This window comes from Eschscholzia californica, unplaced genomic scaffold, assembly GCF_041429995.1.
Source record: "Eschscholzia californica isolate CP2 unplaced genomic scaffold, dmEscCali1.0.p SCAF_4, whole genome shotgun sequence".
NCBI lineage: Eukaryota > Viridiplantae > Streptophyta > Magnoliopsida > Ranunculales > Papaveraceae > Eschscholzia > Eschscholzia californica.
Genome location: NW_028238461.1, coordinates 54,045,053 through 54,072,755, shown reverse-complemented (window position 1 = coordinate 54,072,755; position 27,703 = coordinate 54,045,053). Strand labels below are relative to the sequence as shown.

At 35.3% G+C, this 27,703-nt stretch overlaps 4 protein-coding genes across 5 annotated transcripts; 3 read left to right on the top strand and 1 right to left on the bottom strand.

Annotated features, from left to right (window-relative positions):
* Nucleotides 1–8,874: 8,874 nt before the first annotated feature.
* On the bottom strand, nucleotides 8,875–9,652 carry LOC147546227 (histone H2A). The gene is made up of 2 exons (XM_086636275.1): nucleotides 9,398–9,652; nucleotides 8,875–9,289 (listed from the first exon to the last, which is right to left on the bottom strand). Exons 1-2 carry the CDS (start codon nucleotides 9,608–9,610, stop codon nucleotides 9,044–9,046), a joined length of 459 nt encoding a protein of 152 aa, XP_086492401.1. The 5' UTR covers nucleotides 9,611–9,652; the 3' UTR covers nucleotides 8,875–9,043.
* A 4,928-nt stretch (nucleotides 9,653–14,580) lies between these two features.
* LOC147546226 (E3 ubiquitin-protein ligase SP1-like) lies at nucleotides 14,581–18,381 on the top strand. The gene is made up of 12 exons (XM_086634432.1): nucleotides 14,581–14,658; nucleotides 14,745–14,838; nucleotides 14,916–14,968; nucleotides 15,715–15,842; nucleotides 15,918–16,013; nucleotides 16,440–16,583; nucleotides 16,662–16,727; nucleotides 16,990–17,102; nucleotides 17,196–17,306; nucleotides 17,510–17,643; nucleotides 17,726–17,804; nucleotides 17,945–18,381. Exons 2-12 carry the CDS (start codon nucleotides 14,753–14,755, stop codon nucleotides 18,045–18,047), a joined length of 1,113 nt encoding a protein of 370 aa, XP_086490558.1. The 5' UTR covers nucleotides 14,581–14,658; nucleotides 14,745–14,752; the 3' UTR covers nucleotides 18,048–18,381.
* A 1,173-nt stretch (nucleotides 18,382–19,554) lies between these two features.
* On the top strand, nucleotides 19,555–23,690 carry LOC147546225 (uncharacterized). Of its 2 annotated transcripts, none has more exons than XM_086636638.1 (3): nucleotides 19,555–20,302; nucleotides 21,007–21,465; nucleotides 23,071–23,690. In XM_086636638.1, the coding sequence occupies exons 2-3, from the start codon at nucleotides 21,025–21,027 to the stop codon at nucleotides 23,524–23,526; spliced, it is 897 nt and encodes a 298-aa protein (XP_086492764.1). In that variant the 5' UTR covers nucleotides 19,555–20,302; nucleotides 21,007–21,024; the 3' UTR covers nucleotides 23,527–23,690. The 2 variants fall into 2 exon arrangements, with proteins under 2 accessions (XP_086492764.1, XP_086492765.1); XM_086636639.1 differs by having other exon boundaries at nucleotides 19,638–20,302; nucleotides 20,994–21,465.
* A 980-nt stretch (nucleotides 23,691–24,670) lies between these two features.
* LOC147546224 (actin-depolymerizing factor 4-like) lies at nucleotides 24,671–27,412 on the top strand. The gene is made up of 3 exons (XM_086636640.1): nucleotides 24,671–25,194; nucleotides 26,043–26,308; nucleotides 26,983–27,412. The coding sequence occupies exons 1-3, from the start codon at nucleotides 25,192–25,194 to the stop codon at nucleotides 27,131–27,133; spliced, it is 420 nt and encodes a 139-aa protein (XP_086492766.1). The 5' UTR covers nucleotides 24,671–25,191; the 3' UTR covers nucleotides 27,134–27,412.
* Nucleotides 27,413–27,703: the final 291 nt, after the last annotated feature.

Sequence of the window (27,703 nt, the reverse complement as noted above, 5' to 3'; positions counted from 1 at the left end):
GTGTTTTTCATTTGAAGATATATATATATAGGTTGAGTTTCCCTTGTCATCTAAGAAACACCTTAAAAAGAAGTTGAGGAAAGATTTGGTATGAACCAATGGCCAAGAATTAAGAAGGAGAATATTATAGTATTCATATTGAACTTGTTAATTAGGTCAAATGGAATGACTCAATATGAACCTGAAGAGTCAATTGTGTGTTTGCAAATGAAATCTATTTTATTGACAAAATTGTATATCACAATTCAAAATCTGAGATACAAAGCAATTGCCCAGGATGAAGGAAATATACCTCTTTGATTTTTAGAACATATCCAAAGTCTTCCCTTTTGAATGAATGTATTTTATTTCTCAGTTTCAACTACTAGAGTTCACACTCATAAGGTATAAAAATTTGAAAATCAATTAATGGATCTCTGTATGGTTGGAGTGTGTTCAATGAAAGTTACAGTAAAAGATACATGCTCAAACCTTCTAGAAGGGGAGTTGATTTAGTTTATGCGTCAAAGGGTATGATAATAGTTATGCATAAAAGCCCATCTTTCACACTAGATAGATAACAAAGAATGTAGTATAAAGTCTACTATTTATCGCCGAACAGTTTTAAGTTGAACGTCCAAGACTTAACACCGTATCGAAGTTGACCCACACAACATTAAAAGCGGCACCACATATGTCCACCTTACTCTGGAAAAAAAGAAATCACCAGGTAGACTCAAAAAAGAATAAGCAATTGTAAATCTTCCGTTCAATATTTTGAGACATAAATAAGAGAGAAGAAACATTGAAACTAGTTAACTTTCTTTTGTTAATAATATCAGGTGGTGATATCTAGTGACAAATGCTTCATGAGGTACCCAACCTAGTTGGGATGTCATGTAAAGCGAAGTGAAGATATCACCTATATGTTAATAACTTCACCAAATAACATGGTGAATATGTACCTAAAAGATGAAGGGGAATTTAAATCATAAATGGAGATAGTCGGACGGCAATTGTGTTAGCAACGAATAGAGCTTTGATTTCGAACCCATATTTTCATTACTTATGTCATGAAGTTTGATATCATGACGAAAATCATTGTCATTATTTTCTAATACTTCTTGATTACTGTAAATCATTCCCGAAGAAGGTGGCAATGAATTCAAATCCCAACATGAAAAACGTTTACTACTAGATTTCTTCTTCAATACATGTACTTGTTCTTCTTCTTTTTTCCGTAAGTTCACTTGTTCTTCTTGTTTTTCGCATAAGTTCGCTTCTTCTTCTTCTTTTTTGCGTAAGTTCGCTTGATCTTCTTCTTTTTTGTGTAAGTTCACTTGTTCTTCTTCTTTTCTGAGTAAGTTCGCTTGTTCTTCTTCTTTTTCGCATAAATTTAACTGTTCTTCTTCTTTTTGGCGTAGGAGTACTTGTTCTTCTTGAAGATAAAGCTGGTTAGGTAGCTCTTGTAGAGATTTGCTAGGGTTTCGGTGACGTCTCATATGACCTCCTAATGCTTGACCCATTGGAAAGTCTTGACCACATATTGGACACTCATGTGTTGTTGATGCTGATGATATTTTCTTCTTTGCTAGTAAGTTTTGAAGCTTGGGTATCTTCTTATTCTCATGTTTTCCTTCAACTAGTTGTATTGAATGAGAATCTTCTCCTTCTCTTAATAATCTTGATTTCTTATGACTTGCTATATGTCCTCCAAGTGCTTGAAAAGATGGAAAATCTCTCTTACAAGTCTGACACTCGAAAACTCTATTCGATAACGATAACGATGAAGACAATGACTTCTTGTTCAATGGAAACATATGATGAGTACTAGTACATGTAGAAGTAACATAAGATTTATCAAGGTCATGGTCATCACTTGTTCTTAATCTCTTCATCTTTGAGCTTAGAGAGATATATCTAGAAAGAGATAGATTGAAAAAGAGAAAGAGAGAGAAAAATAGGGTTTTCCCCATTCACTAGAAGAGAAGTAGAAGAGTGATGAAAGAGTTGGTACTACTAGTACTAGTTTCTCCTTTAAATATATAGGGTTTTGAAAGTGATAAGTATAAATCTTTGATATTTATTTCTAAAACAAGATGCTTGAAGTTTCTTGCACGCTGGAAATATTAGTAGTTGTTAAGAAGTTTTCAATTCTTACTCATCTTAGGATTCTACTTATAGATTTCATGGTCAAATATTAGACGTTTCGGATTAGGGCTTAATAGTCCATCCAAGAGCTTCAATTGTCAAACAAAACCTATAGTTAGGTTTACACAAGGTATGTGTTTGGTTTATCATAAGTTGACACATAAAATATTAATTTTAATTTGCATGATTTAAGTCATCTCTCCAAACTACTCCATTAGAATAAGTCACCTCATAAAGTTATTATACTACTAATTATTTAATTTTGAGTCAGTTATAGTGAATGTTGTTGTCTAGGTTTAAAGATAGTGGGCTAGAGGTTACAAAACTAGGATTTAAAAGATGCCCCAAGGCTAGGAAATTAGGGTTTATAAGATGGGGGCAAGGCCGCTATAAAATAAGCAAGTGCCACCTGAAGTAGAGTAAAATCTAAAATTAAGTATAGAGATGCCAATCTCATAACTGATTATATGGCTAAAACTACTAGACAATCTTCATAAAGTCAAGAATGGAATCACCGTCTCCACTTAATTTGTCCATGTACCAATGCTCCAATTTGTTAATGAAATCTTGTTAGTTGGAAAAGAAAAAAACTAAAATATAGAAAGTTCAAATTACAATGTTCGCGGCTTGAAATACATAAGAGTGGTAGTTAGCATAAAACTTCTAAAAATGTAAATAGTTGATTTTTGACTTAAAAGTATTGAAATACGTACGTAACACGTGTATGTATGTAGTGGATCGAGATGACGAGATCTGACGATTAAGAAGAGTTCAAGATATTTGAAGATCCAAAATATTTAGTTTCGTGTATTTAGAATATAAACATAATTATATGGTTTCCTAGTTTAGTTAGGAAATTAGTAACCCTTGATTCATTCTATAAATATGAATTGGATCCTAGAGTTTTATTAGGTCTTTCATGAAGCAAAATCAGATTTGAAGACATTTTCTACAAGTTCTCTGTAGAGAAAATATGGTCTATTATAGGTTATATGCACAACAATACATGTGAACAATAACAACAAATCCTACTAAGAATTTATAATTTGAACCCAAGACCTTCAATTAAGAATAGAATTATAATTCCTCTAGTTGGTATCTACTATTTTAGGTATGTGAAGTGTGAAAAGTTGTGGGGTTGGGTGAATGGGGTGAGACAAAAGTACAAACTTTTGGGGTTTGATTAGCAAAGCAATGAAGATTAAAACATGAAACATGCATATTTTCTTGGTGACTTTCACACCCTTCATATTCTTAAACTTCCCTCAGTGGTTCACTTCTAAAAATTAGGTTTCCATTCAAAATACGATTAAGATATTGTATAAAATATCAATGAGGTTGTTGTCATTTTCTTATTGAAAACACAACTTTTGACTCATGAAAACACACTCCCTTTACTCTTATTTTTAAGACACTTCTCTTTCAAACCTAGCTAGATTTAATATGTTGAATTTTCATTATGTATCGCGTAAGAAAAAAACAAATTGACGACCAATTTGATAAGTTCATGTATGTAGAGTTTCGAGTAAATCTTGTAAATCAGAAGGATAGTGCGCAGGTCATAAATGTTCAATCTCATCGCTGCCTTGTTTAAAACTCTAAATTAGACTAAATATGTTGAATTTTCATTGTGTATGGTGTACGAAAAACACGACGAATTTGATAAGCTCATGTATGTAGAGTTTTGAATAAATCTTGTAAGTCAGAAGCATAGTACGCGGATCATAAATGTTTAAATCTTATTTGTGCTTCGTTTTGAAGTAACGGCAAGTTAATAACGATTTATTATTTCGTTAGCCATCTCTTTTTTCTATGAAAAGGCAATTGCATTGATAAAGGATGACCAAAGGTTATCCGAGACGTTTACAGACATCTCTTTTCGTCCCCCATCTCTCTCAACCATAATCACCATCATCATAATCAATGTACCCTGCAAAATTAGAATGTTTAATTGAAATTAGTCCCTTCTAATTTCTGACTTTTGTGGTAGTAGAAGAGTCGGATGGAACTTGGAAGTAGGTTTGGATTCTAATACCTACATTGGCTTTCCAAACAGTTGTTTGATTGTTTTAATATGTGTCATTATCCCTAATTTGATTAATTTTCAAATCACGAGTACCTCTTCAACCCTTTTGAGGTCCAATTTTCTTATGTGATGCTTTATTGATTGAAGAATTTGATTGCAAAATAGAAGTAAGCAATTAATATTCAAGATTTAGACTGTATCTTGGCAGGAAAGAAAGGATCATTAAACTCAAGGGTCAAAGGACCTATCACCACCAGGTTTAAGATGACTTTCATTTTTTTTTTTTGTTGAAACAAAATGACTTCAGTTAGTGTACTATTATAACTTCATTAATACTTAATCATTTTGAGGATGATGTAGTAGTGATGACACGATCTAATTTTTAATTGGGTCAGTCGGATATTCGTAACCTGCATTAATATTTAATAAATGGGTTAATTCCGTTTTGGCCCCCGATTTGTGACCAACTGGCCGTTTTGGCCCCCATAAGTGTCCGGCAGTTCGTTTTGGCCCCAAAAAATTCCTAAATGGCCCCAAATTTTTTCAACCTCCCAATTTTACCCCTATGGCATTTCTGTAATTATCTTTTTTTTCTTTTTCTTTGTCCACCTCATCTAACAATCACCACATCACCTGTCCACCTCACCCTTCTTCTCCGGCGAAAGGTTGCCGGCCGGGATAAAAAATTCCGGCCGGCCACCTTTACCCAAAAAAAAAAAAAAAAATTTTTTCTTCATCTTCTTCATTTCTCTCTCTTCTTCATCTCCTTCTTTCTCTCTCTTCTTCTTCTCCTTCTTTCTCTCTCTTCTTCTTCTTTATCTCTCTTCTTCTTCTTTATCTCTCTTCTTCTTCTTTCTCTCTTCTTCCTCTTTCTCTCTAACCCCTCTCTCTTCTCTCTCTATAACTCCGGCGAAGGGGCGGAGCCCCTTCGCCGGAGAACCAGACCTTGAAGGTCTGGTTGTAGAAACCAGACCTTCAAGGTTTGGTTGTAGAACCAGACCGAGTCTGGTTCTACAACCAGTCCCGGTCTGGTTGGAAACCAGACCTTCAAGGTCTGGTTCTCCGGCGAAGGGGCTCCGCCCCTTCGCCGGAGTTATAGAGAGAGAAGAGAGAGGGGTTAGAGAGAAAGAGGAAGAAGAGAGAAAGAAGAAGAAGAGAGAAAGAAGAAGAAGAGAGATAAAGAAGAAGAAGAGAGAGAAAGAAGGAGATGAAGAAGAGAGAGAAAGAAGGAGATGAAGAAGAGAGAGAAATGAAGAAGATGAAGAAAATTTTTTTTTTTTTTTTTTTTTTGGGGTAAAGGTGGCCGGCCGGAATTTTTTATTCCGGCCGGCAACCTTTCGCCGGAGAAGAAGGGTGAGGTGGACAGGTGATGTGGTGATTGTTAGATGAGGTGGACAAAGAAAAAGAAAAAAAAGATAATTACAAAAATGCCATGGGGGTAAAATTGGGAGGCTGAAAAAATTTGGGGCCATTTAGGAATTTTTTGGGGCCAAAACGAACTGCCGGACACTTATGGGGGCCAAAACGGCCAGTTGGTCACAAATCGGGGGCCAAAACGGAATTAATAAATTTCATGAATTCTTACCTAATCTAGAAAACTAGATCTTCAAATATTTTAGAATGGGAAATGTTGTCATGCCCGGCCACTCTCCTGGTGAATCCCCGCCGGGTGAGGTGGTCGGGATTCACACGGGAGAGTGGTCGGGTATAGTATGAGGGTTGTTTCAGAATCCCTTGAAATTTCATCTTCCCAAATATTTTTAAGAGAAACTTAAACCAAAAAGAAACTAAAACATTTTATAATTAAAGTAAGGATACCTGTAACTAAAACCCATGTTTGATTGTCACTTCTGTCAGCAAAAAAAAATGTTTGATTGTCACTTTTGAATGTTTCAGAAACCCCTATAGACGCCCTACCATTTACTTTTGATCCTTCAACCCCCTAGTTCAACGGTGGCAAGGAGTTTAGTCTTCCACCTTCTACGTCATGGACTCGACGCACGCTGATACTACAAAGAAAATAAACTCCCAAGTTCAAGAATCAATCTAATATTCCCTCCGTCCCATTTTGTTTGGGTGTTATTCTTTTTAAGGAAGTCCCAAAATGTTTGTCTACTTACTTTAAATAAGACTCATTTATTACTAATTTTATTGATGTTTTCCACCCTACCCTTACTTTTAATACTAGTAAAAAATTTCTATTGGTTCTACACTAGTTTCAATGTAGTTTTTGTTGTAATACTCTAAGTAAATATGTGTAATTTAGGAAAATACATTTAGTTAGGAAGCAATGAATGACAATCCTTAATAAGTTGGATCTCCAAAAGGTCAAATAAAATGAGACGGAGGGAGTATATGTTTTTATTTTTTTATTTTGTTAACACTCATATGTGTTAACTGTTTTTTTTTTTTTTTTTTTTTTTTGGAAGTCGACTACGATCTACGTATGTCGTTACATTTGGCACTTGATACATCATAGATGTGATAAGTTCGATAACCGCCGCTCGATAACCGCCCACTCAAACACTAACAGAACCGGGCCTATAGCCCAACAACATTATTTACACATATGTGTTAACTGTTATGTTATGATATGAAAACATTTTGTTTCTCCTTTTACATCACAAATTCGTCATGCAATATTACAGAGATAAAAAAGTTACGTTCTCAAATTACCTTAGATAAATTCTATAGGCAGCTATCATTACATTTTCAATGCCGAAGTTTTAAAGGCGCTTTGTCGTAAACGTCACTGGGCCTCGCATAATTGGCGCACTCTTATTCCAGAAAATTGTTAAAAACGCCTCTTCTCGTTACAAGCCACATTTATTTTCAACTTTAGACCTGAGAACTATTAAATATCAAATCGATATACTGAGGTTTGTTACAAATTTGGTTAGAGTTACATATCGATAAATATAATGTCTGCTCTACCACTTTGAGTTTGAGATTTACTTTTGTATGTTAAAGTATTGGGTCTTTTTATTGAAATCGTTTACTATACTAACTAAATCATAAAGTAAAAAAAACAAGTCTAAGGTGCTGTTTGTTTTTTTTTTGTATGTCTGAATCTGAATTGGCTGAATCTGAATTGGCTGAAGTGAAATGGTTGAATCTGAATTGGTTGAATCATTTTGTAAGTCTTATGTTTGTTTTTTGAATCTGAATTTTTAAGTCTGAGTTAACTACTTTACATTTATACCCCCTTTTTAATAGTTTTCACAAACAAACTTAATTCTACAAAGGCCTTTTACAAAACCCTAAATTTTTCTCTCTCTAATAAATATAAAACCAAAACCCTAAACAGCTCCATTTCTCTTTATCCATCTCTCAGCCTCCCTCTCACTCCCCCGGCCAGATCTCTCCCCGGCGAAACCTACTCGACCAGATCTCTTTATGTTCTCCTTTCTATTAGTTAATCTCACCGAATTCTAGTGGGGTTGGTTCTCGGTTTGTGTTGTTGGTGATTTTTGGTGGTGGTTGTGGTTCTCGGTTTTTTGGTTGTGGTGGTTCTCGGTTTGTGTTGTTGGTGATTTTTGGTGCTGGTTCTCGGTTTGTGTTGGTGGTTCTCGGTTTGTGCTGGTGGTTTTTGGTGGTGGTGGTTCTCGGTTTGTGTTGTTGGAGGTTTTTGGTGGTGGTGGTGGTGGTGGCCGTTTGTATCTGTGGTGGTTATAGTGGTCCGACTTGTACCTGCGGTGGTGATAGTGGTCTGACTTGTATGGTGGTGGTCTGATTAGTACATATGGTGGTTTGATTGGTGGTGGTCTGATTTGTACATATGGTGGTTTGATTGGTGGTGGTGATATGGTTGGGGGTGGTGGTCTGATTGGCGGTGGTGGTGGTGATCTGATTGGTGGTCTAATTGGTGATCTGATTGGTGGTCTGGTTGTGCTAAATAAAAGATTTGAATATTTTTAATTATGGGGGTATAAATGACATTTAACATATTTCAGCCATGGACTCTTGTTTTCAGACTTGTTTTGAAGTCTGAAATATGTGGGCTCTTTTTCAGCCAATTCAGACCTCAGCCAAAATCAGCTAGATTTTCATATTTTTTCAAATTTAAAAACAAACATCTGAGTGTAACGGAGAGAGGAACTCTCTTTCCAGAAGTCCAAACTTTTGGTAGTCAAAGTTTTCCCAAAAGATTAGGAAAGAAAATCACTCCTGTTGAAGTCTTAGGTCTAGCACGTTGCACCCTTTTTCCCTCTGATCACTTGGTCAGTACCAATCCTAAGACCAAATGTTATCTCAAAGGAGTACATGCTGGTGCTCTAACACGGTGCAGTTCGAGCCAAATCATGTCCCGGAAGGCTATCCTAATTTCGGCCTCTCCCTCAAAGGTTTCGAAATCTGAATTGGATTGCAATTCAGATTTCAGATCTGAAAAAATGAAAAAACAAACAGCACCTAAGAGTAATTCTCATCATTACTTGTATAAATTCCAAGATTTTCTATAGTGTGCCTTTAGAACATTATGTTGAGAAATATGAACCCTAAATTGGAGTAATAGGTTATATTTGAAATGAAATTCAGCTGAGAGTTCCCCTCTCCATTACCACAGCTACAACTCAAGATAATTTCAAAAGCGAATTGTTCCAAATTAGGTTAAAAATTTTAAACGATATAAAACCAATTATGTAAGTAACACATTTGCCCTAATTTATACCCACTTTAGTCTTTATAGTACATAATAATATTTAAAGACAAATGAGGTATTCATCATAACTAAGATTCCATTGATATGAAGATCAGAACATTACAATTTGTTAACCCTAATATGTCATTGCATCTAAAACATCCACAAAAAAAAGAGAAACCCCAAGATTACATACAAGATTATAACAAAGAGAAATGGGTAATTCTCTAATAAAAACCCTAAAACAATCAAGCTTTCTTAGGGGATTTTGAGACCTTGCTTGGAGATTTGGGTTCTTTAGGAAGAGATTTTTCAGCTGTTTTCTTAGGCAATAAAATTGGATTGATATTAGGAAGAACACCACCATGAGCAATTGTTACTCCAGATAATAATTTCCCAAGTTCTTCATCATTCCTAATTGCCAAAAGAACATGCCTAGGTATAATCCTGTTCTTCTTATTATCTCTTGCTGCATTTCCAGCCAACTCCAAAACCTAAAAAAACAAAATTTACCCAAATTACAAAACATCAATCAGAATCTGAAATTAAACAAAACCCTAACCCTAATTTGACTCAGATTCAAATAAAAACATAAACTTTACCTCAGCAGCAAGGTACTCAAGAACAGCAGCAAGATAAACAGGAGCACCAGTTCCAACTCGCTGAGAGTATCTACCTTTCTTCAAAAACCTTCCGATTCTTCCAACCGGAAATTGTAAACCGGCACGAACAGATCGGGTTACTGGTTTCTTCTTTGGACCACCGCCTTTTCTTCCGGCGAATCCTTTCTTCACCTTTCCTGTTGATGCTTCCATTTCGAGTTCGATTTTTTGTTTCAGACAAGAATGAAGTTTGTTGAAGACAAGTACTCCATATTTATAGTCTATTTTATTAAGTTCGTATGACTTGGATCGAGTGTTTGTGCCGTTGGATTATAAATTTAATCGACGGTTTGGATGTGGATCTTTGCGGTAAAGACTTGACCAATAAGAATGTGACGATTGTCATGGCATTTGTGCCAATATTAGAGTGACTCATGGTCTTTTAAAGTGCCACCTAGGATCGACCTATTAGGTGCAGATAATTGACTAACTAGACTTCTTTTTCTTTTTTTGTTGTTGAGAGGACTTATTTGACATTGGATATTAGGAAATCTTATTATGCAATGTTAATAATCAAGATCATAATGAATGATAAACATGTGGATCCTATGTTTCGTCGTTTTGGAGGAGGGGTGAGAAATAAGGTGATTGGATAAGAAATATTGATAACAAAATTAACTTGATCATAGCAAAAAGTGTCGACAGAGTACATAAATTGAAGTTATAAACACGTTGACGAAACTTCGTGTCTTTATTCTTAACTAGGTATAGCCCGTGCCTACGACACAGTAAAAATAAGTTTCAAACATAAATATAACTTCCAGTAAACTTGAAGAAATGCATACATTTTTTACGATGATTCCATTGAATAATATCAAAATGAAGAAAAATCTTAATGAAGCACAAACATGATTACAAGAATTTCACATTTAAGATGGTAGATAAGGGACAACTGAGATGGAAGTACCATTAAGGCCCAAAACAAATGAACTTATTGTACATTGTTTGATGACATTACACCGACCAGAGCTAAACCTTAACAAATCTTTGATACAGTGATCGCCAAATTTATCAAAAGCCTCATTTTTTTCAACCCTTTTAACCCAAATGAACATAACCCGTCTTTGGACAAATATTGGACGATTCCCTTGCAAAATTTGATATGTCAATACCCACCCCCTAATTACCATGAACTACTATTTTCCTTCACAAACTTTGTTCTAAGTAAGAGGGAAACTCATTGATCTTTCCATTCAAAGTCTTCTGTCCCACACTTTCGGTTTTTCAATATTCCTTCTTCCATTGTTTCGTAGAATCGTGAACCTTTGCATCACAACTGGTAGATTCAGTTATCTCACTTTACTAATATCATATTCTTCATTATTCAAATAGTAAGCGTCAAGCATGATCACGATCCACTTGTACATATTTTTCGGAGTTATGCATCACGACGACCCAAATCAAAAGGTGACAAAACAACATTGGGATTTTTTTTATTGCAGTGTCGTCGCCAAGAGAAAAGAAGTAGCTTTATCTCCTTTTGATAAATGCTCTCAACACTAATCTTTGTAAATGGTTTCAAAACCACTAATCATAACATTATTTCTTTCACCTGCAAGACAGAGTATAAACATTAGAGAAGATTAAGCATAAGTTTGTATCTGAAATAATTTCAAAAGCTTCGAGGCTATACATTTTTAGTTGTTAAGTCAGATTTTACTTGCTCTTTATTCTTTATAGTTGTAGAATCTTGAGGTGCAACTCAAACCGCTGCCTAAAACAATACCAACAAAGATAGAGTTCTTTTGTCTTCCACTCTTTGATCTTTTCATAATGTGTTTGAAACAATGGTCTTCGGATTTGAGGAAAGTGGAGTACGAAAAGCCTTGAGAAACACAAGAATTCACTTATGGGAGTTAATACACTGCTTTGGCTATCTACATGTCTCTCTTGGTCAGCTTGAGATTGTTTCCAAACTTTGTCTTTTATAGATATATAGCAGATCGAGTACGGAGTATCTACTTTGAGTGCCCGAGGAACAAATGCTCATTTACTCAAGATCTTTCCAATCGGTCATTTTATTCCAAAGCCTCGATCTTTGAGCATTCTCTGAATTGATAACAAAACCAAACACTTTAATGAATCAACAAATCAATTAAAAGGCTAAGAGATGGAAAAATAATTGAAAATCTACTTTGAGAATGCATTCGATGGCATCTAATCGAGGACATATCAATCGATTATCATATTAAAAACAAGCCTAAAAAATCCGTTACTGAACTCAATCAGTGAATCAATTAAAACCATTGATACTTCAATTATAGAGATTCTTAAATTACAAAACCCCTAATATAATTATGATTACAACTAATAATACCATGTAATGTCCAATATAACCATGGAAAACATAAAATATAAGACACTCTTAGATAAATACTTGCAACAGAAAAAAAATATGTACGAAGAACACCAGTTAATAGAGAATTTTTTTTTTCTTTTTCTTTACCTAAGAAAAAGAAGAATAGTTTAAAGACTACAAAATGGTTGAGTATATGAAGGTCCCCAGTTCGATTTCATGCGCTCACCCCATCCAACTTTTATTTTTCTCCCTGGCATATATCCCTTTTTCTTTTTTGCCAGACAGAGTTGTTTAATAACCTAATAAACAAAGTAAATTTCATAAACAAATTAGAGAAAGAAGAACTGAAAAATATAAGGGGTGAATATACCTTTAAAAAGCTTGACTTGTAGAGATCATTGAATTAAATCCTCTCTATCTAAGAAGAATGACAGTGATTATTAAAGAAAAGATTAAACAAAATCAAATGAAGACAGAAAAAAACCTAGCTCGTGATGTCGCTCATACGAACCAAATGAGAGTTCTATCGATTTGAGGATCTTCAAAGCATTTTAAGCAGAATTTTTATGAGGATATGGATGTAGTAACTGAAAATTCAATGACATTGAAAAGGGAGACGGAGGAATAGAGGCGTTAGGATTTGTGGGAGAGGATATGAAGCTAAAGAAGATGAATGGACAAAGAGAAGTTGATAAGGGCCGTTAGATTCAATGTGCATGAGAAGATGGGGTGCCAAATATGTTAATAGCAATTAATGACTAAATGAAATTAATGACTAAATGTGTAGATTAAAACAGAAGAATCCAACGGCCCCCGAAAGATCAACGTGCATTTTATGTTATATTAAAACGAAATTAATGGCAATATGTGTATATTAAAACGAAAGAATCCAACGATTCAAATTAGTTCTGATCTCGAACGGACAGTCGGATTTATCTCCAATGTTTGTCCCAGTCAGCACTTTTCAACCTGTTTTATTATATAGATTATGTAAATATTCAGTAAATGTTATTTATAGTTTTCTCCATTCATTTCTCTCTAAAAATGACATCCAAGATATATCATTGTGTGTTAACATTCTAAGAAAACAACGTTTACATTCTTGAAAAGTTCAAAAAAACAACCACGCGTTTTATATAGCATTTATAGACGAAATATATGCAGAATACATGGTCTTAATTTTTAAGGTGGGTGATCTGAGAAAATAAGAAAATTATCCGGAGCAGAAAATTTTAAAGGTAATATGTGAATTTTGACAAACTTTTTGGGATACAAAATTTTAAAGGGGCACGGGTCATCTTCTTCTTCTTCCTCGTCTCTCAACACCAACTCGGTCTACCACCACCAATTTTGGTCACGCCTCTAACTCAGAACACCACCATTTTTTTGTTTTTCTTCTTTTTCCTCTTATCTCCTTCCAGTAAATCTACAACCTTCATTTATCTTTATTCTCTCTACTCCTCCATTTCCATTTCTCTTTCCTCTCCTTCTTCTCCATTTGATCTATCTACTTCTCCCTCTCTTTATTTATCCGGTGAAGGGGAGGATCCTCTCCGCCGAAAAAGCGAACTAGATCCGGCTAGTGGTTTAAGGTTCTCCAAATCAGTGTCGTTTTTCGACGATTTTTTCACTGGAAAACAACTAATAATATTAAGAGAAAGAGAGAGGGAAGAGAAAGAGAGAGGAGAAGAAAGAGAATGAGCGGAAAACACTTCACGCAAAATAGTTTCCCTCTAACAATTGAAAAAGAAAAATGAGTCAACTAAAGTTGACTCATTTTTTAGAGCCTTTGCACCTTTTTCTTATTTCTCCAAATCATCCACTATTTTTAACAACGTCCTGAGAAGAGAACGTTCAGATGTCACTCTTAAGCGAAATAGGTAATCAACCGCTTTGCATCATTAAGGGACTTATATAAATAATTCTTAACCAAAAAAATATCGATACATCCACAGTATGCACATTAAATGAGCACACATCCACTAAACACATTGATATCTTTTTTTTTTTTTTTTGATGAACGTAGGCAATTGCCTATATTTATTCGCTATTCGAGCTCAAAAGAATATTGGCTAAATCTGCCGCCAATTGGCTTACAATGCAGTTAGGAGTCGTAATGATCTCCTCAGTTTTAACAAGTGAGCAACTTGGTTCGCCGTCCTCGGGCAAAATAAAAACGAGCAATTTCTAAGGATTTGAGCTTTCCTTTTGATCTCTGCCAATATTGATCTAACTCTCCAAGGACCATCATCCGGGTTTTCTAAGCATGCTTTGACAATTGATAAAGCATCTCCCTCCAGTATACAGTCGTATTCAGGAATAGAAGATGCCAATGTTACCGCCAACTTCGCCGCTTTTGCCTCAGCTTCCAATGGTGATGACGCCCAAGTAAGTGAGGTCATAGCCATTATGAATTTCCCATTTCGTCCCCTACAAACCGCTACAAGAGCAGCTTTCTCACCAACAAATGCCGCATCAAAGTTTATTTTGAGTTTATCACTATCCGGTGGCACCCAATTCTTTTGAGGATGGAGTTGTTCATTCCCAACAATATTTCCTTGCCAGCTTGGTGAGTTCAAGAAATCCTTTTGCATGTCTTGAGCATCTCTGATGATGAGGTAGCAATTTGGTTTTATCTATATTGTCATTTTGGAGTTATCTAATCTTTTTAAATATGTACTCATTTTTTTGAATAGTTGATGTCTAACAATGTCATAATAAACACGTCTAGCTCACCATCACAAACTTGAACAAAGAGTTTTATGTAAAATGACTAGAATCGGAATAACCAGACAATCCCTTTAAAATCCCCACAGTGATTCTGTTGCCTAATAAAACTCGGAATATGTAAAGAAATATAGATTTTTGCATATCGTCTTTTATTTGTTTCTCAAAATTTATGGTTGGTTTAGTTATAGCAAATTTCACTGTTAATACAATTCTATTAATGCCATTTCCGGTTACAAACTAAGGGTATTTCAAATCTAGGGTTTTTAATGGATCAGAAGATTTCATCATGGGGAGGGTTAACTTGCAGCTTGAGTGCTGCAGCACTCCATCTTCTTAGTAGACATAGTGGAAGGTTAACTCTTTTCTCTCTCTAGATCCCTTTTCACTTATGATAATACATCTTGTAATTTTGGTGAGTTATTTTTTCAGGGATGCTAAAATTGTAAGATCAGTTACTAAGGTCAACCAACTGAAAGATTTGGGTAAGTGATTCTTTTTTACTTCATTATATTTTTCTCTTCTTTTTCTTATACCAAAACTTCAAATTTGGTATTGAGTTGGCCATTTGACCTTCATTTAGTTTCTCACATTGCTCGCTAGAGTATCTAGAGCTCTATAGGTGTCACACTTAGTAAGTGTCCGGTAAGTGTTGAGGCCTTTTAGTGGGCTTGCAGAATTGTTTTCAGTAACAAAACCCTCTACCTGTGGGCTTGAGTAGCAAAAGCGGGAACAATATGAATATCTACCATGGCCGGGGCGTCACAAGCAACAGTGTTTTTGAATAGTTTAAATGGGCAATTTGGAGAACTAATTATATTACCAAAGCTTAAATAGGGTTTAGGGTTTAGTACTTCAGTTCTTTTTAGATATAGTATATAGCATATAATGGATGTTATGTTTAATATGGCCTAGGAAATTTGTCTGAAGTCAGTTTGAAATTTTGTACATTTCTTTACCTCAAAATTTCGCCTTACCCTAAGGGTGCGATCCATTGACTTAAAACAATATCGTCTTTAACATTTCCGTGGAATAAACTCTTTTGTTTTCCCACAGAATCATTTTAACGAAACTCATGGAAATGATCACACTTCTTTGCAATACATTTTCTTGATATCAAACACAATCTGAAATGTCGTTGTTGAGCAAATCCAAAGCCATGATTTTTGTTTGTGATGGGACACATCACACATGCAAGTTAGTCTGATTACACAAGTTTTCTAACTTTCAGCACAGCTCCTAGACACTACTGATCGCAAAGTGTTACCTTTGGTTGTTACAATATCTGGACAAGTCGGATCAGACACACCCATTGCATGCAAACATGATGGTTTGAGAGGTGTTATAGTGGAGGAAACAGTAAGCAAGTTTATTATCGAAAAATTCGATTATAATGTAATGGGTATGTCAAAGTTGTTCATTATTTTATTTCAGGCAGAACACTGCTTTCTAAAGTACAAGGGTGTTGGTTCATGGGTACAAGACTCAACTGCGAAGCTATCCATGAGTAAAGAGGTTCCTTGGTATCTGGTGAATAAGTGTTCCTCTACTCCTTTTTCTTTCTTGATTTTGTCAGTTGGTGATGATGTATCGGTTAATTTTGTTTGAATGTCCACGTATCGTGAACCCACATTTTCATTAAAACCTAGAATTCGTGAAACAAACTCCATTATAACTTACTGGAATTAACCTCCAAAGTTTCATTTTTTTCGAACAAATCAGACCCAAGTTGAGTACATAAAGAAGTTTCTGTCCACCTTTGTATCGTGGTAAAGTACTTACTAGTTTAGCGGATTCTTTAAAATGATTATTGTTTAACATGTACAAGTAGTGGGGGCGCCCGTGTTTCTGAACGTAAGTTAAAAAATCATGGTGCATTCGTTCCCCTATCACATAAACCGACGTCATTTTAGAAATATGACGTGTTCTTACAACAATGTCAATTGGTTGAATCAGGATGATGGGACTGGTCGAGTATATGTTGTGGGAGCCCGACGAGCTACAGGCTTGGTGTTAACTTTGGCAAGTGGATTCTTTGAGGAGTATGGGGTCGGGCATTCTTTTTTGCGGGGAATACTGGATTATCTTCAAGGCCTCAAGGTTTTCGCTTACTTAGTATTTCCTTTCTTGATTGTTAAACTAGGATTAGTGCTCATATAACAGCATTATGGTTTATAGATGCTGGGAGTCAAGCGAACTGAAAGAGTTCTTCCTACTGGCACCTCATTGACAGTCGTTGGCAAGGTAATTTTCGAACGTGTTTCTCTAAGTAGCAGAGCATTAGTAAATGCAATATGTTGTGAAACCCAACGTGCGACCTTGGATTTGATAGGTACATCGGATTGTCCATCATGAAGATATTTGAGTTATGCTCCTAATAAACACGTATAATCATTCTCGATGTATGTTTATTGGAATGCCATTCAATGAAATGTATGTGACTAACCAACCATATTGGAACGATCAATTTATTTACTCTTGTTTCTTAACTTCTACTTTTGGATAGGCCGTTAAAGATTGGACTGGAACAATTCGGATTGAACAACCACAGGAAGGTCCATTTTATGTTACACCAAAAAGCATTGACCAGCTCATTGCAATCCTTGGAAAACGGGCGAGGTCGTATTTTGAGCTAATAAATCATGCAAAACTCCTAAATTCTTTAAAAACTTTTTAGTAGTTAAATGTATCTAAGAGAGGTATTACTCGCAGACTGTACGACTATGCTTCTTTGGCATTCACAATATTGGGTGTTTGTCTATTCTTGAAACAAGCAACTGAATACATTACGGAGAGAATACGTAGCTGGGATTTGCAGAAACGGTAAAAATTTATTCTGCATGTAGTTCCATTACAGTTGACAAACTATTGGCCAATCGGATTAGGCTTAAATGATTTAGGTAGCTTGTCATAACCTCCAATCTTCATCTTCTGATATGTGATGAAATTTATTCTTTCTTCTGTCTAAACCTAGCTGCAGACTAACCTATTTCTTTTTGAAAATTTGTTGTCGTCCGTGTTCCCAGTGTTCGTGCTGCTGCTATTGCTATTGCTGCTGTTGCTCAACGATTAAAGAAGGATCATGAAGCTGCTGCTGTTCAACGATTCAAGAAGAATCGTGAAGCTGCTGCTGCTCAACGATTAAAGAAGGATAGTGAAGGTAGACTTTCAAAATCTTCCTCTAACTAACTAGCTTACAATGTTCTGTTTGGTTTCTTTGTTGAAATGTGAATATGGAACAGATGCTTCCATGGGAGACGATATCTTTCCCGATCATTGCGTGATATGTTGGGAGAACGAGCGTAATCAAGTCTTTGTTCCGTAAGTACCCTAACCTTTTTCTTTTAGCAAACCGTCTATTACGTATGTGTATTATCGTACATGTGTACGTGCGTACATTATCTATTTCAAATTTGAACATATTATATAGATTTAAACTTACCAAATGTAAAAAAATTCAGGTGCGGTCATATATTGTGCTGTGCGACATGCTCCACAGGCTTGACCGTCTGTCTACTTTGCCAATGTTATATCAAGGAAATTGTCAAGACCTACCGCAGTTGATAGAGCTTTGAATATTCTGAAGAATCACACGTACTAGGAAGATAGACCTTGAGTATTTTTGGGTCAGATGCGCTTCTGATCGATTCCCGCCCCATTTCAACTCATCTAGGTTATCAATTTTGTTCTTTCGTTGGTTAAAATATGCAGCATATACCAACAATTCATGAAATAGTTTCCTTAGTTACTCGCCGGGATAAAGAAAACCCATTTATGTGGTTTGTACTTTGTCCATGAACTATTAACGTTATTAGTCTTTGATATCTTCGCAAACTAGGATTTTGAATGACATTACTGAGTCTAATATCTTATTTCTATTATATTCATTTCCTCTTCCCTTTTGTTTAACTCTATATGAAATTTCTTTAGCAGATTGTCGATATGGTTCATTTTGGTACAGATCTTCTTTCGATTGGCTTTGTTCATACTTCAGAGTATTGTGCATTTAAGGGACATCGAAACTGTCGATTAAACCATGTCCACAAAGGTTTCTCTATTTCTTGGTCTGGGTCAGGGATGTAAAAGTGTATGAGCATTCTGGACAAATTATTTGCATGCCTCCTTCAATTTTATAATTTTTTTTAGTTAAACTAGAGTTTCATTCATACGTAGGATTACAATCCAACACATTACATGGTTTTGAGTCGTTTGACTCCTTTGAGTACAACATGGATTTACGGATTTACTAAAGTAAATTACTAACATGAAAGTTACAAAAGTAAAAACAACATGAAGGGAAAGTAGTACAATATTGCAAAAATAAAATAAAAACCCTAAAAGAGAGTACTATAATTTTATAATTTTATTGATTGAGTTTTTAGAAATGGACAATTTTGCACAAGGGTGGCGGGGGTCTAGTTTATTTTTCTTCTTATGAAGCAAGTCCCAAATTGATGGTTGAACCGGGGTGGTGCTCAGGTTATTGGCCACCATAGGGGGAGAAAAGTTACCTCTTAAATTAGCTTTTAGGGTAGAACAGGTGACCACTTAGACGTAATGAAAATGAGATCACCCTTTGGTTTTTAAAGACTCTCCAACGCAAAATTCAGTTAAGATATGTTCTTAATAAAAAGAAGAAATAGGATTCTGTCACCACAATTCGACCGAACCCTTGTCGGAGTATGTGACCGGGTAGAATTTAGAGAGAGTTATAATGTTACTTTTTATTCCTCCTTCTTAGCCGTGTACAAACTAGGGGAGCACCACCCCACGTGCCATGTGATTGTGTTTGAAACGGCGTTAAAACCCAAAAATTCTCCTAAACCTACCAAAACCCACTAACGACTGTCCTAATCATCGTGCAACTACATAATTAGCCAAACAAAGCTTTGATACTTTGCTCTTTGGATTAGGTCTTCCACGTAGACCAATCCTTATTCAAATATCCTTCCTCACCCACACCAAATGGTACGTGGATAAAACCCTCATCATCCAACCACTAACTATCATAAAGTCAAATCATCGTATCTTGACCATATAACATCAACGGCTGAGATTATTACAAGAATTTACACCTTCCTTCTGATATTTTCTCGTCAAATTTAGGAACCTTATTGTTCTACCATAAATAGGATAAACCCCTTATTTGCCTCCACCATTTGGTCAGTCAACTTTCTCACTCTAAATTTCCGAATTCTCTCTCCTTCCTTCCGTGTTTTCTTCATTTTTCTTGTTAGTTAGGGTTTGAATCAAGATCTTTTCATGAGAAATTAGACATTTATTGTTAGATCTGATTTTGATGGTTTCATGATAAGAACAATTATGCGTTTTTCTTTAGTTTTTTAGAAGATTATTGAAGGAGGTATAATTATATTACTAATCTGTGTGTGAAAAATTTCAATTAGGGTTCCTGATTTGATCCGATTTGAGCTAGATAGAGAGTATAGATCATGCTTTCGGTGCTGGTGGATTTGATTCACAAGCATGCAATGATGATGATATTTTCATTAAACTCTTTTCATGGAGGTTATAGTTTTCATCGTCTTAAGCATCTTGAAAAATGGAATCGGCGTGGTAATCTGAGTTGATTTTAGTTGTTTTTTTAAATCATGGATTTAAATCTTATTTAGGGTTTCTTGTTCTTCTTCGTGTTTATTAAGTAAATCAAATTTTTTATTAGTCAGTCTAATTATCCCGGGGAAATCAAGAAATCTGTAGCTGTCTTTGAAAATTTTCTCAGATTGATTTTGTTTGGAGTGCTTATTGGCAGTTTTTGTTCTTCTGTTAAGCTAGAGACGGAGTTTGAGCTTATCTTACAGGTAATATTCCCAAATTTGTTTGTGCTTTTCATTTACTTAGCTTGGTTTTCTGTTAATGGTTTAAAAGTATAGATTTTTATATATTTTTGCATGGATCTGGATGAATTTTGATTGACCTGAAAATTGGAAAGATCTGTTTGAAATTTGTGTCCTGTTTTAGCTAAATACCCAAATGGGGATACTCCTTTAAAGTATGTTTGTATACTAGTTATTGCGTAACCATTTATCATTCAGACATGGTACTGACTTCATCAAATATATCATGAATTATTCTAATATTATTTGATCATTGATGAGATTCTGTTTCATGGTATACATTTTGTGTGCGCTTTATGCAAAGATTACAAATTTTCATTATCGTTTTATGTATTTTATTCGCATGGTTGCCAAGAGATATAGAGCAAATTGAAGGTTGAAAATTAAAATTGATATTGTAATTTGTAATCTTATTTGGAGGTCACTGATATGTTCCTTTCGGGTATTTCTGTTAATCTTTGTCGTTTTTCTATTTGTCTTCGTGTTTTAGAGTCTCATTAGAGCAAAAGGGTCTTGTTGGAGATCGATTTAAATCTGTTCCTCTTTTGGGTTCAGTAGATATAGTTGCTGCTTTGGTTGGATGGAAGATATTGCGTTCGCGTAGTTGTGGTCCTTCTAAGTGGAACACATTGTTTCTATATTTAACTCTTTGCAGTTCTTTGTTTCAGTAAGCTTTGCTATAAGAGATGGATAGTTCTCCTTGTCATGATTCACTTTCTGGGTATCTAAGTGATCCTCATGGTGCGAAACAATCATATGTTAATAAAAAACCAAGTTGTTCTAGTAAGTACTCTCCCATTGAAGAAAGTGAGGCATCAGAACTTGGGACTGCAGTTAGTAAGATCTTAAATGTTCAAGCTGATTCTTCACATGTAGCCGGTCTCATCCAATCTTCAGATTTGAGTGAGACAGGCGTTCTAGGGATGGAAAATTTGAGCAAAGAGTTCAAAATAGAGACCAAGCTCTCTAGTGGATCAACTCAGAAGGTATTGAACAAGTCTATTTCTTTTCCAACTTCTGGGAATCACAGTGCTGCATCTATGGATGGGATGAAGCTTATTAGTACAGAGTTGCATGGAACCCTTGATCCTGTTGACCCAGTCTACTCCCGTTCACGTTCTCTGCCTGTAAGTTTCTTCCTACATCGATCTTTCATTCATTACTCAGTTTCGTTGGGTATACTGTAAGTTAACAACTTAATTACTTGCTATTCTACTAAGGTCTATTTAAAGTAAATGCCATAACAGTTTGCGCACGTCATGGCCCCCGCCCTCCTATTGGCTCGAATCTCACAGTGTGAGTTTCATTTAAGGCATTATCATCCATAAATAGGAAAGGAGAAAATAATTGTGCTTATTTCTCATGTGACTGTCACGTATATTTACTATAAATCCTCGAAAGTGTTACGACAAGAGGTAGCAGGTAATGAATAACACTAGATCTTCTCAATATAGTAATAGTAGTAGATAAAGTTTAGACCAGTGATAGGACAACTTTCTGTTCTCGTGGTCCTCCTATATCCGCTATGATGCGTGCATAAGCGTGCAACATTAATAAATGTAATATCATTTGTTGATAATCATTTTTAAAGGTAGTATTGTTATTCATGTCCATAGGTATGGTTTTAAGGCTGGAGATGTGATTGAAAAAGTTCAATTACGAGGAAGTAAATTAAAGAAAGTTGGGTGTTTTCTCATTTGAAGTAGTTGTTCTGCAATATCTCTTGAAGAGGTCAAGTTAGCATTGTCGTAATTTTTCACAGTGTTCACACTATGTCAATATATCTAGGGTTTGTCTGGGACACCCTAAAGTACTGATACTCTTCTAATTGAACTTCCCATCTTTGGAATAGTTCTGTTAAAATGGAATTGAAGTAATGATTTGACTCCACAATTCTTTCCTGCTCTTGATTGTTTCATATTAGAGATGCACTTGCAGACTGAGTTGTTACCGTGTTCAGGTGGTTTATCAGTTTACTATTCTGAATAAATGCCTGCTTTCGTCTAAAATTTCAAATTAGATGTTGATGTTATTCCAAGAGTCAAGCGGGTCGGTGTTCGTACTTATTTGCTTCGCCTTTTCCTTTTGGCATTGTCAATTCTTTTAGTGGTGTAATTGGTAGTCTAATTCCTAATTTTGCCATCTGATACTAAATCGGATTTCACATTGGTAGGCCATTTACTGTGTACCACGATCTTATGAATTGATTGATCATCTGTTCTTTCCCATTTATCCCCACAAACTATTTTCCTTGTTGTTTTGTTATTGAAGTAAGATAAGTTGGGAAATTTGGTAATTAGTACCCAGTTTGGTAAACAGGTACTCAGGTAGATTTGGCCTTAGTATTGGTTTTTCTTTTTACTGGAAAAATGATTCATAATCAAGATACCTTATTTGTGGAAACTATAGGCCTTAGGTGTGGATAAAACTTGGTAATGCTTTTCATATACTTGTTACCTCTTTGATAATTGAAATGAAGTTGATCTTTGACTTGCATAAATTTTGCTTTATTGACTTAGTTTCTAAGCATTCAGAACTCTTGAAGTGTTAAAAACTTATTAGGAATGTCTTCGGTGTTTCAGGATTTGATTTCAGAAGTCGTCCGTTTTAGATAACATTTATATTTATACGTAATTCCCCATTTCTGACGAGCTTGCTTAGTTGTTATCGTCATGAAAAGATTTTGTTTCCATTTTCCTCATTTTTGTTGCGTATGTGCTCAACCCGAACAGGCACCATCAAAGATTGTATCTGCCATGAAAGGAGGGCGTGAGAAAGAAGGAATACCTGCTCCTCTGGAGAAACTGAACGTGAAATGGGCTCCTGATGTTCGAGACCCACCTACAACAACCGTCTCCCACACAGTAAAAAGCTACAACCAGCAGCAGTATTCCAGTTCGAAATCCAAATCCAACAACAAGAAGCATGGAAAGCGAAAGCAAAAGGGAAAATCTTCACGAGGGAACAACAGCAATACCGACAAGAAGCAGTACCGTAAGTATACTAACAACTCAGAACTTCCTCCCGTTTCATCACAAACGAGTGATAGCTTACTTCTCGATGATCTAAGTCAGTCGAATCCGAAACTTTATGATTTTGGTGTTCCTGAGAAGGACTCGAAGTGTGGGAGTACCTACCCTGATGCATCTCTCACAAGCATGCATGTTTCAGTTACTGAAGCTACCTAGAAGTAATGCACTTCAGTGTCGTCTTTTTTTGTACATAAATGGAGACTCTGATCTATGGGTTTGGTGCCTTCTTTCCGTTTGAACTGGGTTTGCTTTTGTGAGTCCATGCGTGGTTACACTTTGAGCTGTATTTTGTATATAAGATGGTTTGGTGTGGTTTTATATTCTTCCCCTATAAGCGTTTCGTTTTCTTTTTCTTGCCTTTACTAGTGTTTATGTCGTTTTCTCTCCCTGGGTCTCGGATGCAGGCGAACCCCATCAAGTCATATATATCATTTATCAAATTTTTAATTGAAACTCTATAGAAGGTTCAATTGAAAGTCTGAAAACTGCACAACCCCTCTAATCATATAACACAAGTAGTCTTAATCCAAAAAATCGACGTCAAGATTGTTAGGTTCTATCTTTTCCTCGAGGGGCATTCACAAGTCACAACTCATGCCTTTTCTCAAAGGAATCCAACTTTTTTCGTTGAGAAATAACAATCAATACTTTAACAAAGTGGACTTCGACGGTGACTAAAGAATTTTCTTTTATTATTATATATTGTACCATATATGTGCATCTCAATTATGACAGGTTAATTATGTACAAAACCAAAACGAAAAAAAAATTCTTTAATGATATAGTTTTTTTTTTGATGAAATATTTAATGATATAGTTGTGTATTATTGAAGTAAAGCTCCAAAGAATATTATTATACGAAGGACTAATTCCATTTTAAAGGTATTCTCTAACCAGGGTAACTCTTAAATTTCTAACTCATGTGCGACAAATTCATGTGGCCACTAGAACTTTTTTTCACTCTGCCCTAGCTAGGAAATGAGAATGGACATCTTCCCACCCTAAAATCTCATAGGCGACCTATTCGAAGACTTAGACATCTTTTCACTTGCAAGAAATCATTTCGTGTGAGTTTCTAGCAATATATACAAGTCCTATTTCGGTTGTTCAATAAGTTGAAATGTCAAAAGACCAAGTCAATTATTTATAATATAAACAATATTATCAGTTTTATATAATGTAAACAATATTATCAAGAAACCAAACACAATAGGTTTGTGAATTTCATTTACAAAACTATTATTTTTACGAAATTCAAAACGTTCGCTTAAAAGAGGAGATAACTAATTAAGTATTACTTGTTCTTCTTGAGATTCGAGAGCCCATCCTAAATCAACTTAAAACATATGCTAATTATGCACCAAGTCTCCTTAAACTAATCTCTGTAATTTAATCCCAATCAACCATAATATTATTCAACTACTACTAAACTACTACTAAATTCCAATGGGTATTCTGGTAAATTAATAAATAACTTCCGACATTTATGATAATAGTATAAACTCGGCTCAACTCACCTGGTAATACATACCGTATCCCTACGTATAGATGACATGACATTTTATAATTGGTTGGCGTACCGTTGTTCGGTAGGCATAAGCACCACCTGATCACCGTCATGATTTTTGGGATATTTGAGGGGAACCACCGAAAACAGTGAAGGCTACGTTTCTGTTCCTCCTTTTCCTTTTTATCATCGGAGGGTTTTTTTCTTCTTCCCCTTGCTACTACTATAATCTCTCTCTCTCTCTAGAGCTTTGCCCTAGATTTACTCATCTCCTATTCTTGGATCGCTCTTCTCCAATACTCTCCCGCAAAGAAATGGTTAGTTCTCTTTAATCTATTCGCCTTATATTTCGTTTACTATTTATGTCTAGGGTTCCGATTCTTTTGGTTGCTCGCTTCAATGATTGATCTTCCGATTTTTCTTCTTATTTTGTAAAATTATCTGGTTTTTGTTATTGAGTTGGAATCAATTTGAACATCGGAGTTGGAATCGGAGAGAGATTTGATTTTATTCGAGTTGGTTTAACATGATCGTTTTAGTTAAGCTTAGGTTATAGATCTGATTGTTGATCCTCATCGATCTATCTATGGATCTTCTTTTGAGGTACTTGATTATGTGTTCTGAATTTTTTGATTTGATTACTTTGAGCTTGATTTTGGATTCATATTCATAATTAAAATGTTTTTTTTAGGGGAATAAATTTGTAGATCATACTGTGCAAATCGTTGATTTAGTTTTTTTTTTCATCAGCAATTCTTGTTGTTTGTGATTATCTTCACGTACCTTAATTTCCAAGCAGTTCATAATTTTTGTTTAACTTCTCTTATCCAGATCCACTTAGAGTAACAAAGTAAACTGGTTTTTGTTTTCAGATGTCTTTTTTGTTTGACTTGAAGTATTGAAATTGTAACAACAACGCTGGTAGAATGAATGCTCAAGAAAGAGGGGCAAAATTTGGCCAAACCCGACCAGATTTCGCCCAAATTTTTTGGGCATTCGATCATTTTTGTATGAACTTATGTAACGTGAAGTTTACTTTACTATGGAATGGACTGTTGTCAATGACACAGTTTACTTGCTCATATTATAATTTAGAATCTCATATGATATTCCTTTATATGTTTGATGAGATGTGATTATATTGTTATTCGAATTGGATGCTTAGGCAAACGCGTCATCTGGGTTTTCTGTGCACGACGATTGCAAGCTAAAGTTTCTGGAATTGAAGGCTAAGAGAACTCACCGCTTTATAGTTTTCAAGATCGAGGAGAAACTGAAGCAAGTTATTGTGGAGAAGCTTGGCGAACCAGCTGAAAGCTATGAGGATTTCACTGCATCCCTTCCTGCAGATGAATGTCGCTATGCTGTTTACGATTTTGATTTTGTGACAGAAGAGAACTGCCAGAAAAGCAGGATCTTCTTCATCGCCTGGTATCCTTCTTAACACTCCTATTTTTTTTACTTCAGTTGTGAATTGTGATGCTTGTGTACATTTATAATATCTTAGAGAAACTTCGTTGAATCATTTTAGGATCACAAAAACATAACTATAGGTTTTATCTTATATAGATGAAGTAAAGAATGGTAGATCCAAATATAAAAGTTCTACCTCCTAATAAAGTACCTAATAGCTATGGAAAATCGGGTCTTAGCCCAATTGCCCCAATTTTTTCTTCTTCCTGCGGGAAGCATGGCAATACTATTTTAGGTGTTGGTGTTGTTTGTTTTTCTTTACGCTGGGGTTGAAACATGACTCGAGGTCGGAGTTGGCTCGAGTCTGATTTCAAAATGTTTCTTTGTTGTATGGCTCGCGATGTCTGACTCGCCCAACGGCTGGGTTAGCTCTATTTGATTTAAATTATCCGGATCGCAACGAGCCAGATTCAGACAATTAAGAAAAAAAAACACAATCACCACCTTAAGCTTCGTTCGCAGACCACATGAAACACATATATAGCTAAACCCAAAGTTGATGGATTGTATTGACAAAGGAAAATTGGGACGATGGAATTTATGTTAATTTTCCCTAATAGATGTGACGATAAATTGGAGGTCTAAATGAAAAATACACATATTTTTAACATTGGGTGTGTTTGTAAATGAAGGTCTCCTGATACATCGAGGGTAAGAAGCAAGATGATTTACGCAAGCTCCAAGGACAGATTCAAGAGAGAATTAGACGGCATTCAGGTAGAATTGCAAGCGACTGATCCTACTGAGATGGATCTGGATGTTCTCAAAAGCCGTGTCAATTAATGAGAGAGGAATTTCCTTGACAGATTCTGCTGCTTTTACTACCTAAGTGAAATGTTAATACTTTGGTTAGGTTATGATATTGGTTTGTTATTCAAGTTTTACTGAAGTCTTTTATTCTACTACTACTACTAGTAAAATAACAACTTATTTCTGAGTTTATAAGTGTGTGATATGTTATTTGGTAGAACTTATGTGATGGGTTAGCTTATATACAAGCTAAATTGGAACTGTTTTTTTTTTTCTGGGTATAGACAGTCCCTTTACTTGGTCTTGTCAAAATTCCAAATGGGTGTTTTAAGTTCTTAACCTTTCATTTTTCTTTGGCTTGAGATGGATGGGGTGTTTCTTGTTCTTCCAACTGTTTGGTTATGATTTCCTGTTATGCCATTTCGTTGATACATATGCGAATGCTGACTTGAGATTCAAATTGGCTCGACTTAAATTTCAAGATGTTTGTTTCTTTTGAACCGTTTGAATGGCTTGCTCAAGCTGATTTATGTACATTCGAGTTAGATAAAGAATATGTAGAGCCTATTGTATATATCAATAGATATCTGAACGAGTCAAACT

What these genes read in the sequence shown, in the direction of transcription:
- LOC147546224 (XM_086636640.1), top strand. An exon ending in AGGATCTTCTTCATCGCCTG is followed by an intron (nt 26,309 to 26,982) that starts GTATCCTTCTTA and finishes TTGTAAATGAAG; the next exon opens with GTCTCCTGATACATCGAGGG.
- LOC147546225 (XM_086636638.1), top strand. Translation starts at nt 21,025, where the DNA reads ATGGATAGTTCTCCTTGTCATGATTCACTTTCTGGGTATCTAAGTGAT. An exon ending in CCCGTTCACGTTCTCTGCCT is followed by an intron (nt 21,466 to 23,070) that starts GTAAGTTTCTTC and finishes CAACCCGAACAG; the next exon opens with GCACCATCAAAGATTGTATC.
- LOC147546227 (XM_086636275.1), bottom strand. Translation starts at nt 9,610, where the DNA reads ATGGAAGCATCAACAGGAAAGGTGAAGAAAGGATTCGCCGGAAGAAAA. An exon ending in TTGAGTACCTTGCTGCTGAG is followed by an intron (nt 9,290 to 9,397) that starts GTAAAGTTTATG and finishes TTGTTTTTTTAG; the next exon opens with GTTTTGGAGTTGGCTGGAAA.
- LOC147546226 (XM_086634432.1), top strand. Translation starts at nt 14,753, where the DNA reads ATGGATCAGAAGATTTCATCATGGGGAGGGTTAACTTGCAGCTTGAGT. An exon ending in CTTAGTAGACATAGTGGAAG is followed by an intron (nt 14,839 to 14,915) that starts GTTAACTCTTTT and finishes TTATTTTTTCAG; the next exon opens with GGATGCTAAAATTGTAAGAT. An exon ending in AAGAGGTTCCTTGGTATCTG is followed by an intron (nt 16,014 to 16,439) that starts GTGAATAAGTGT and finishes TGGTTGAATCAG; the next exon opens with GATGATGGGACTGGTCGAGT.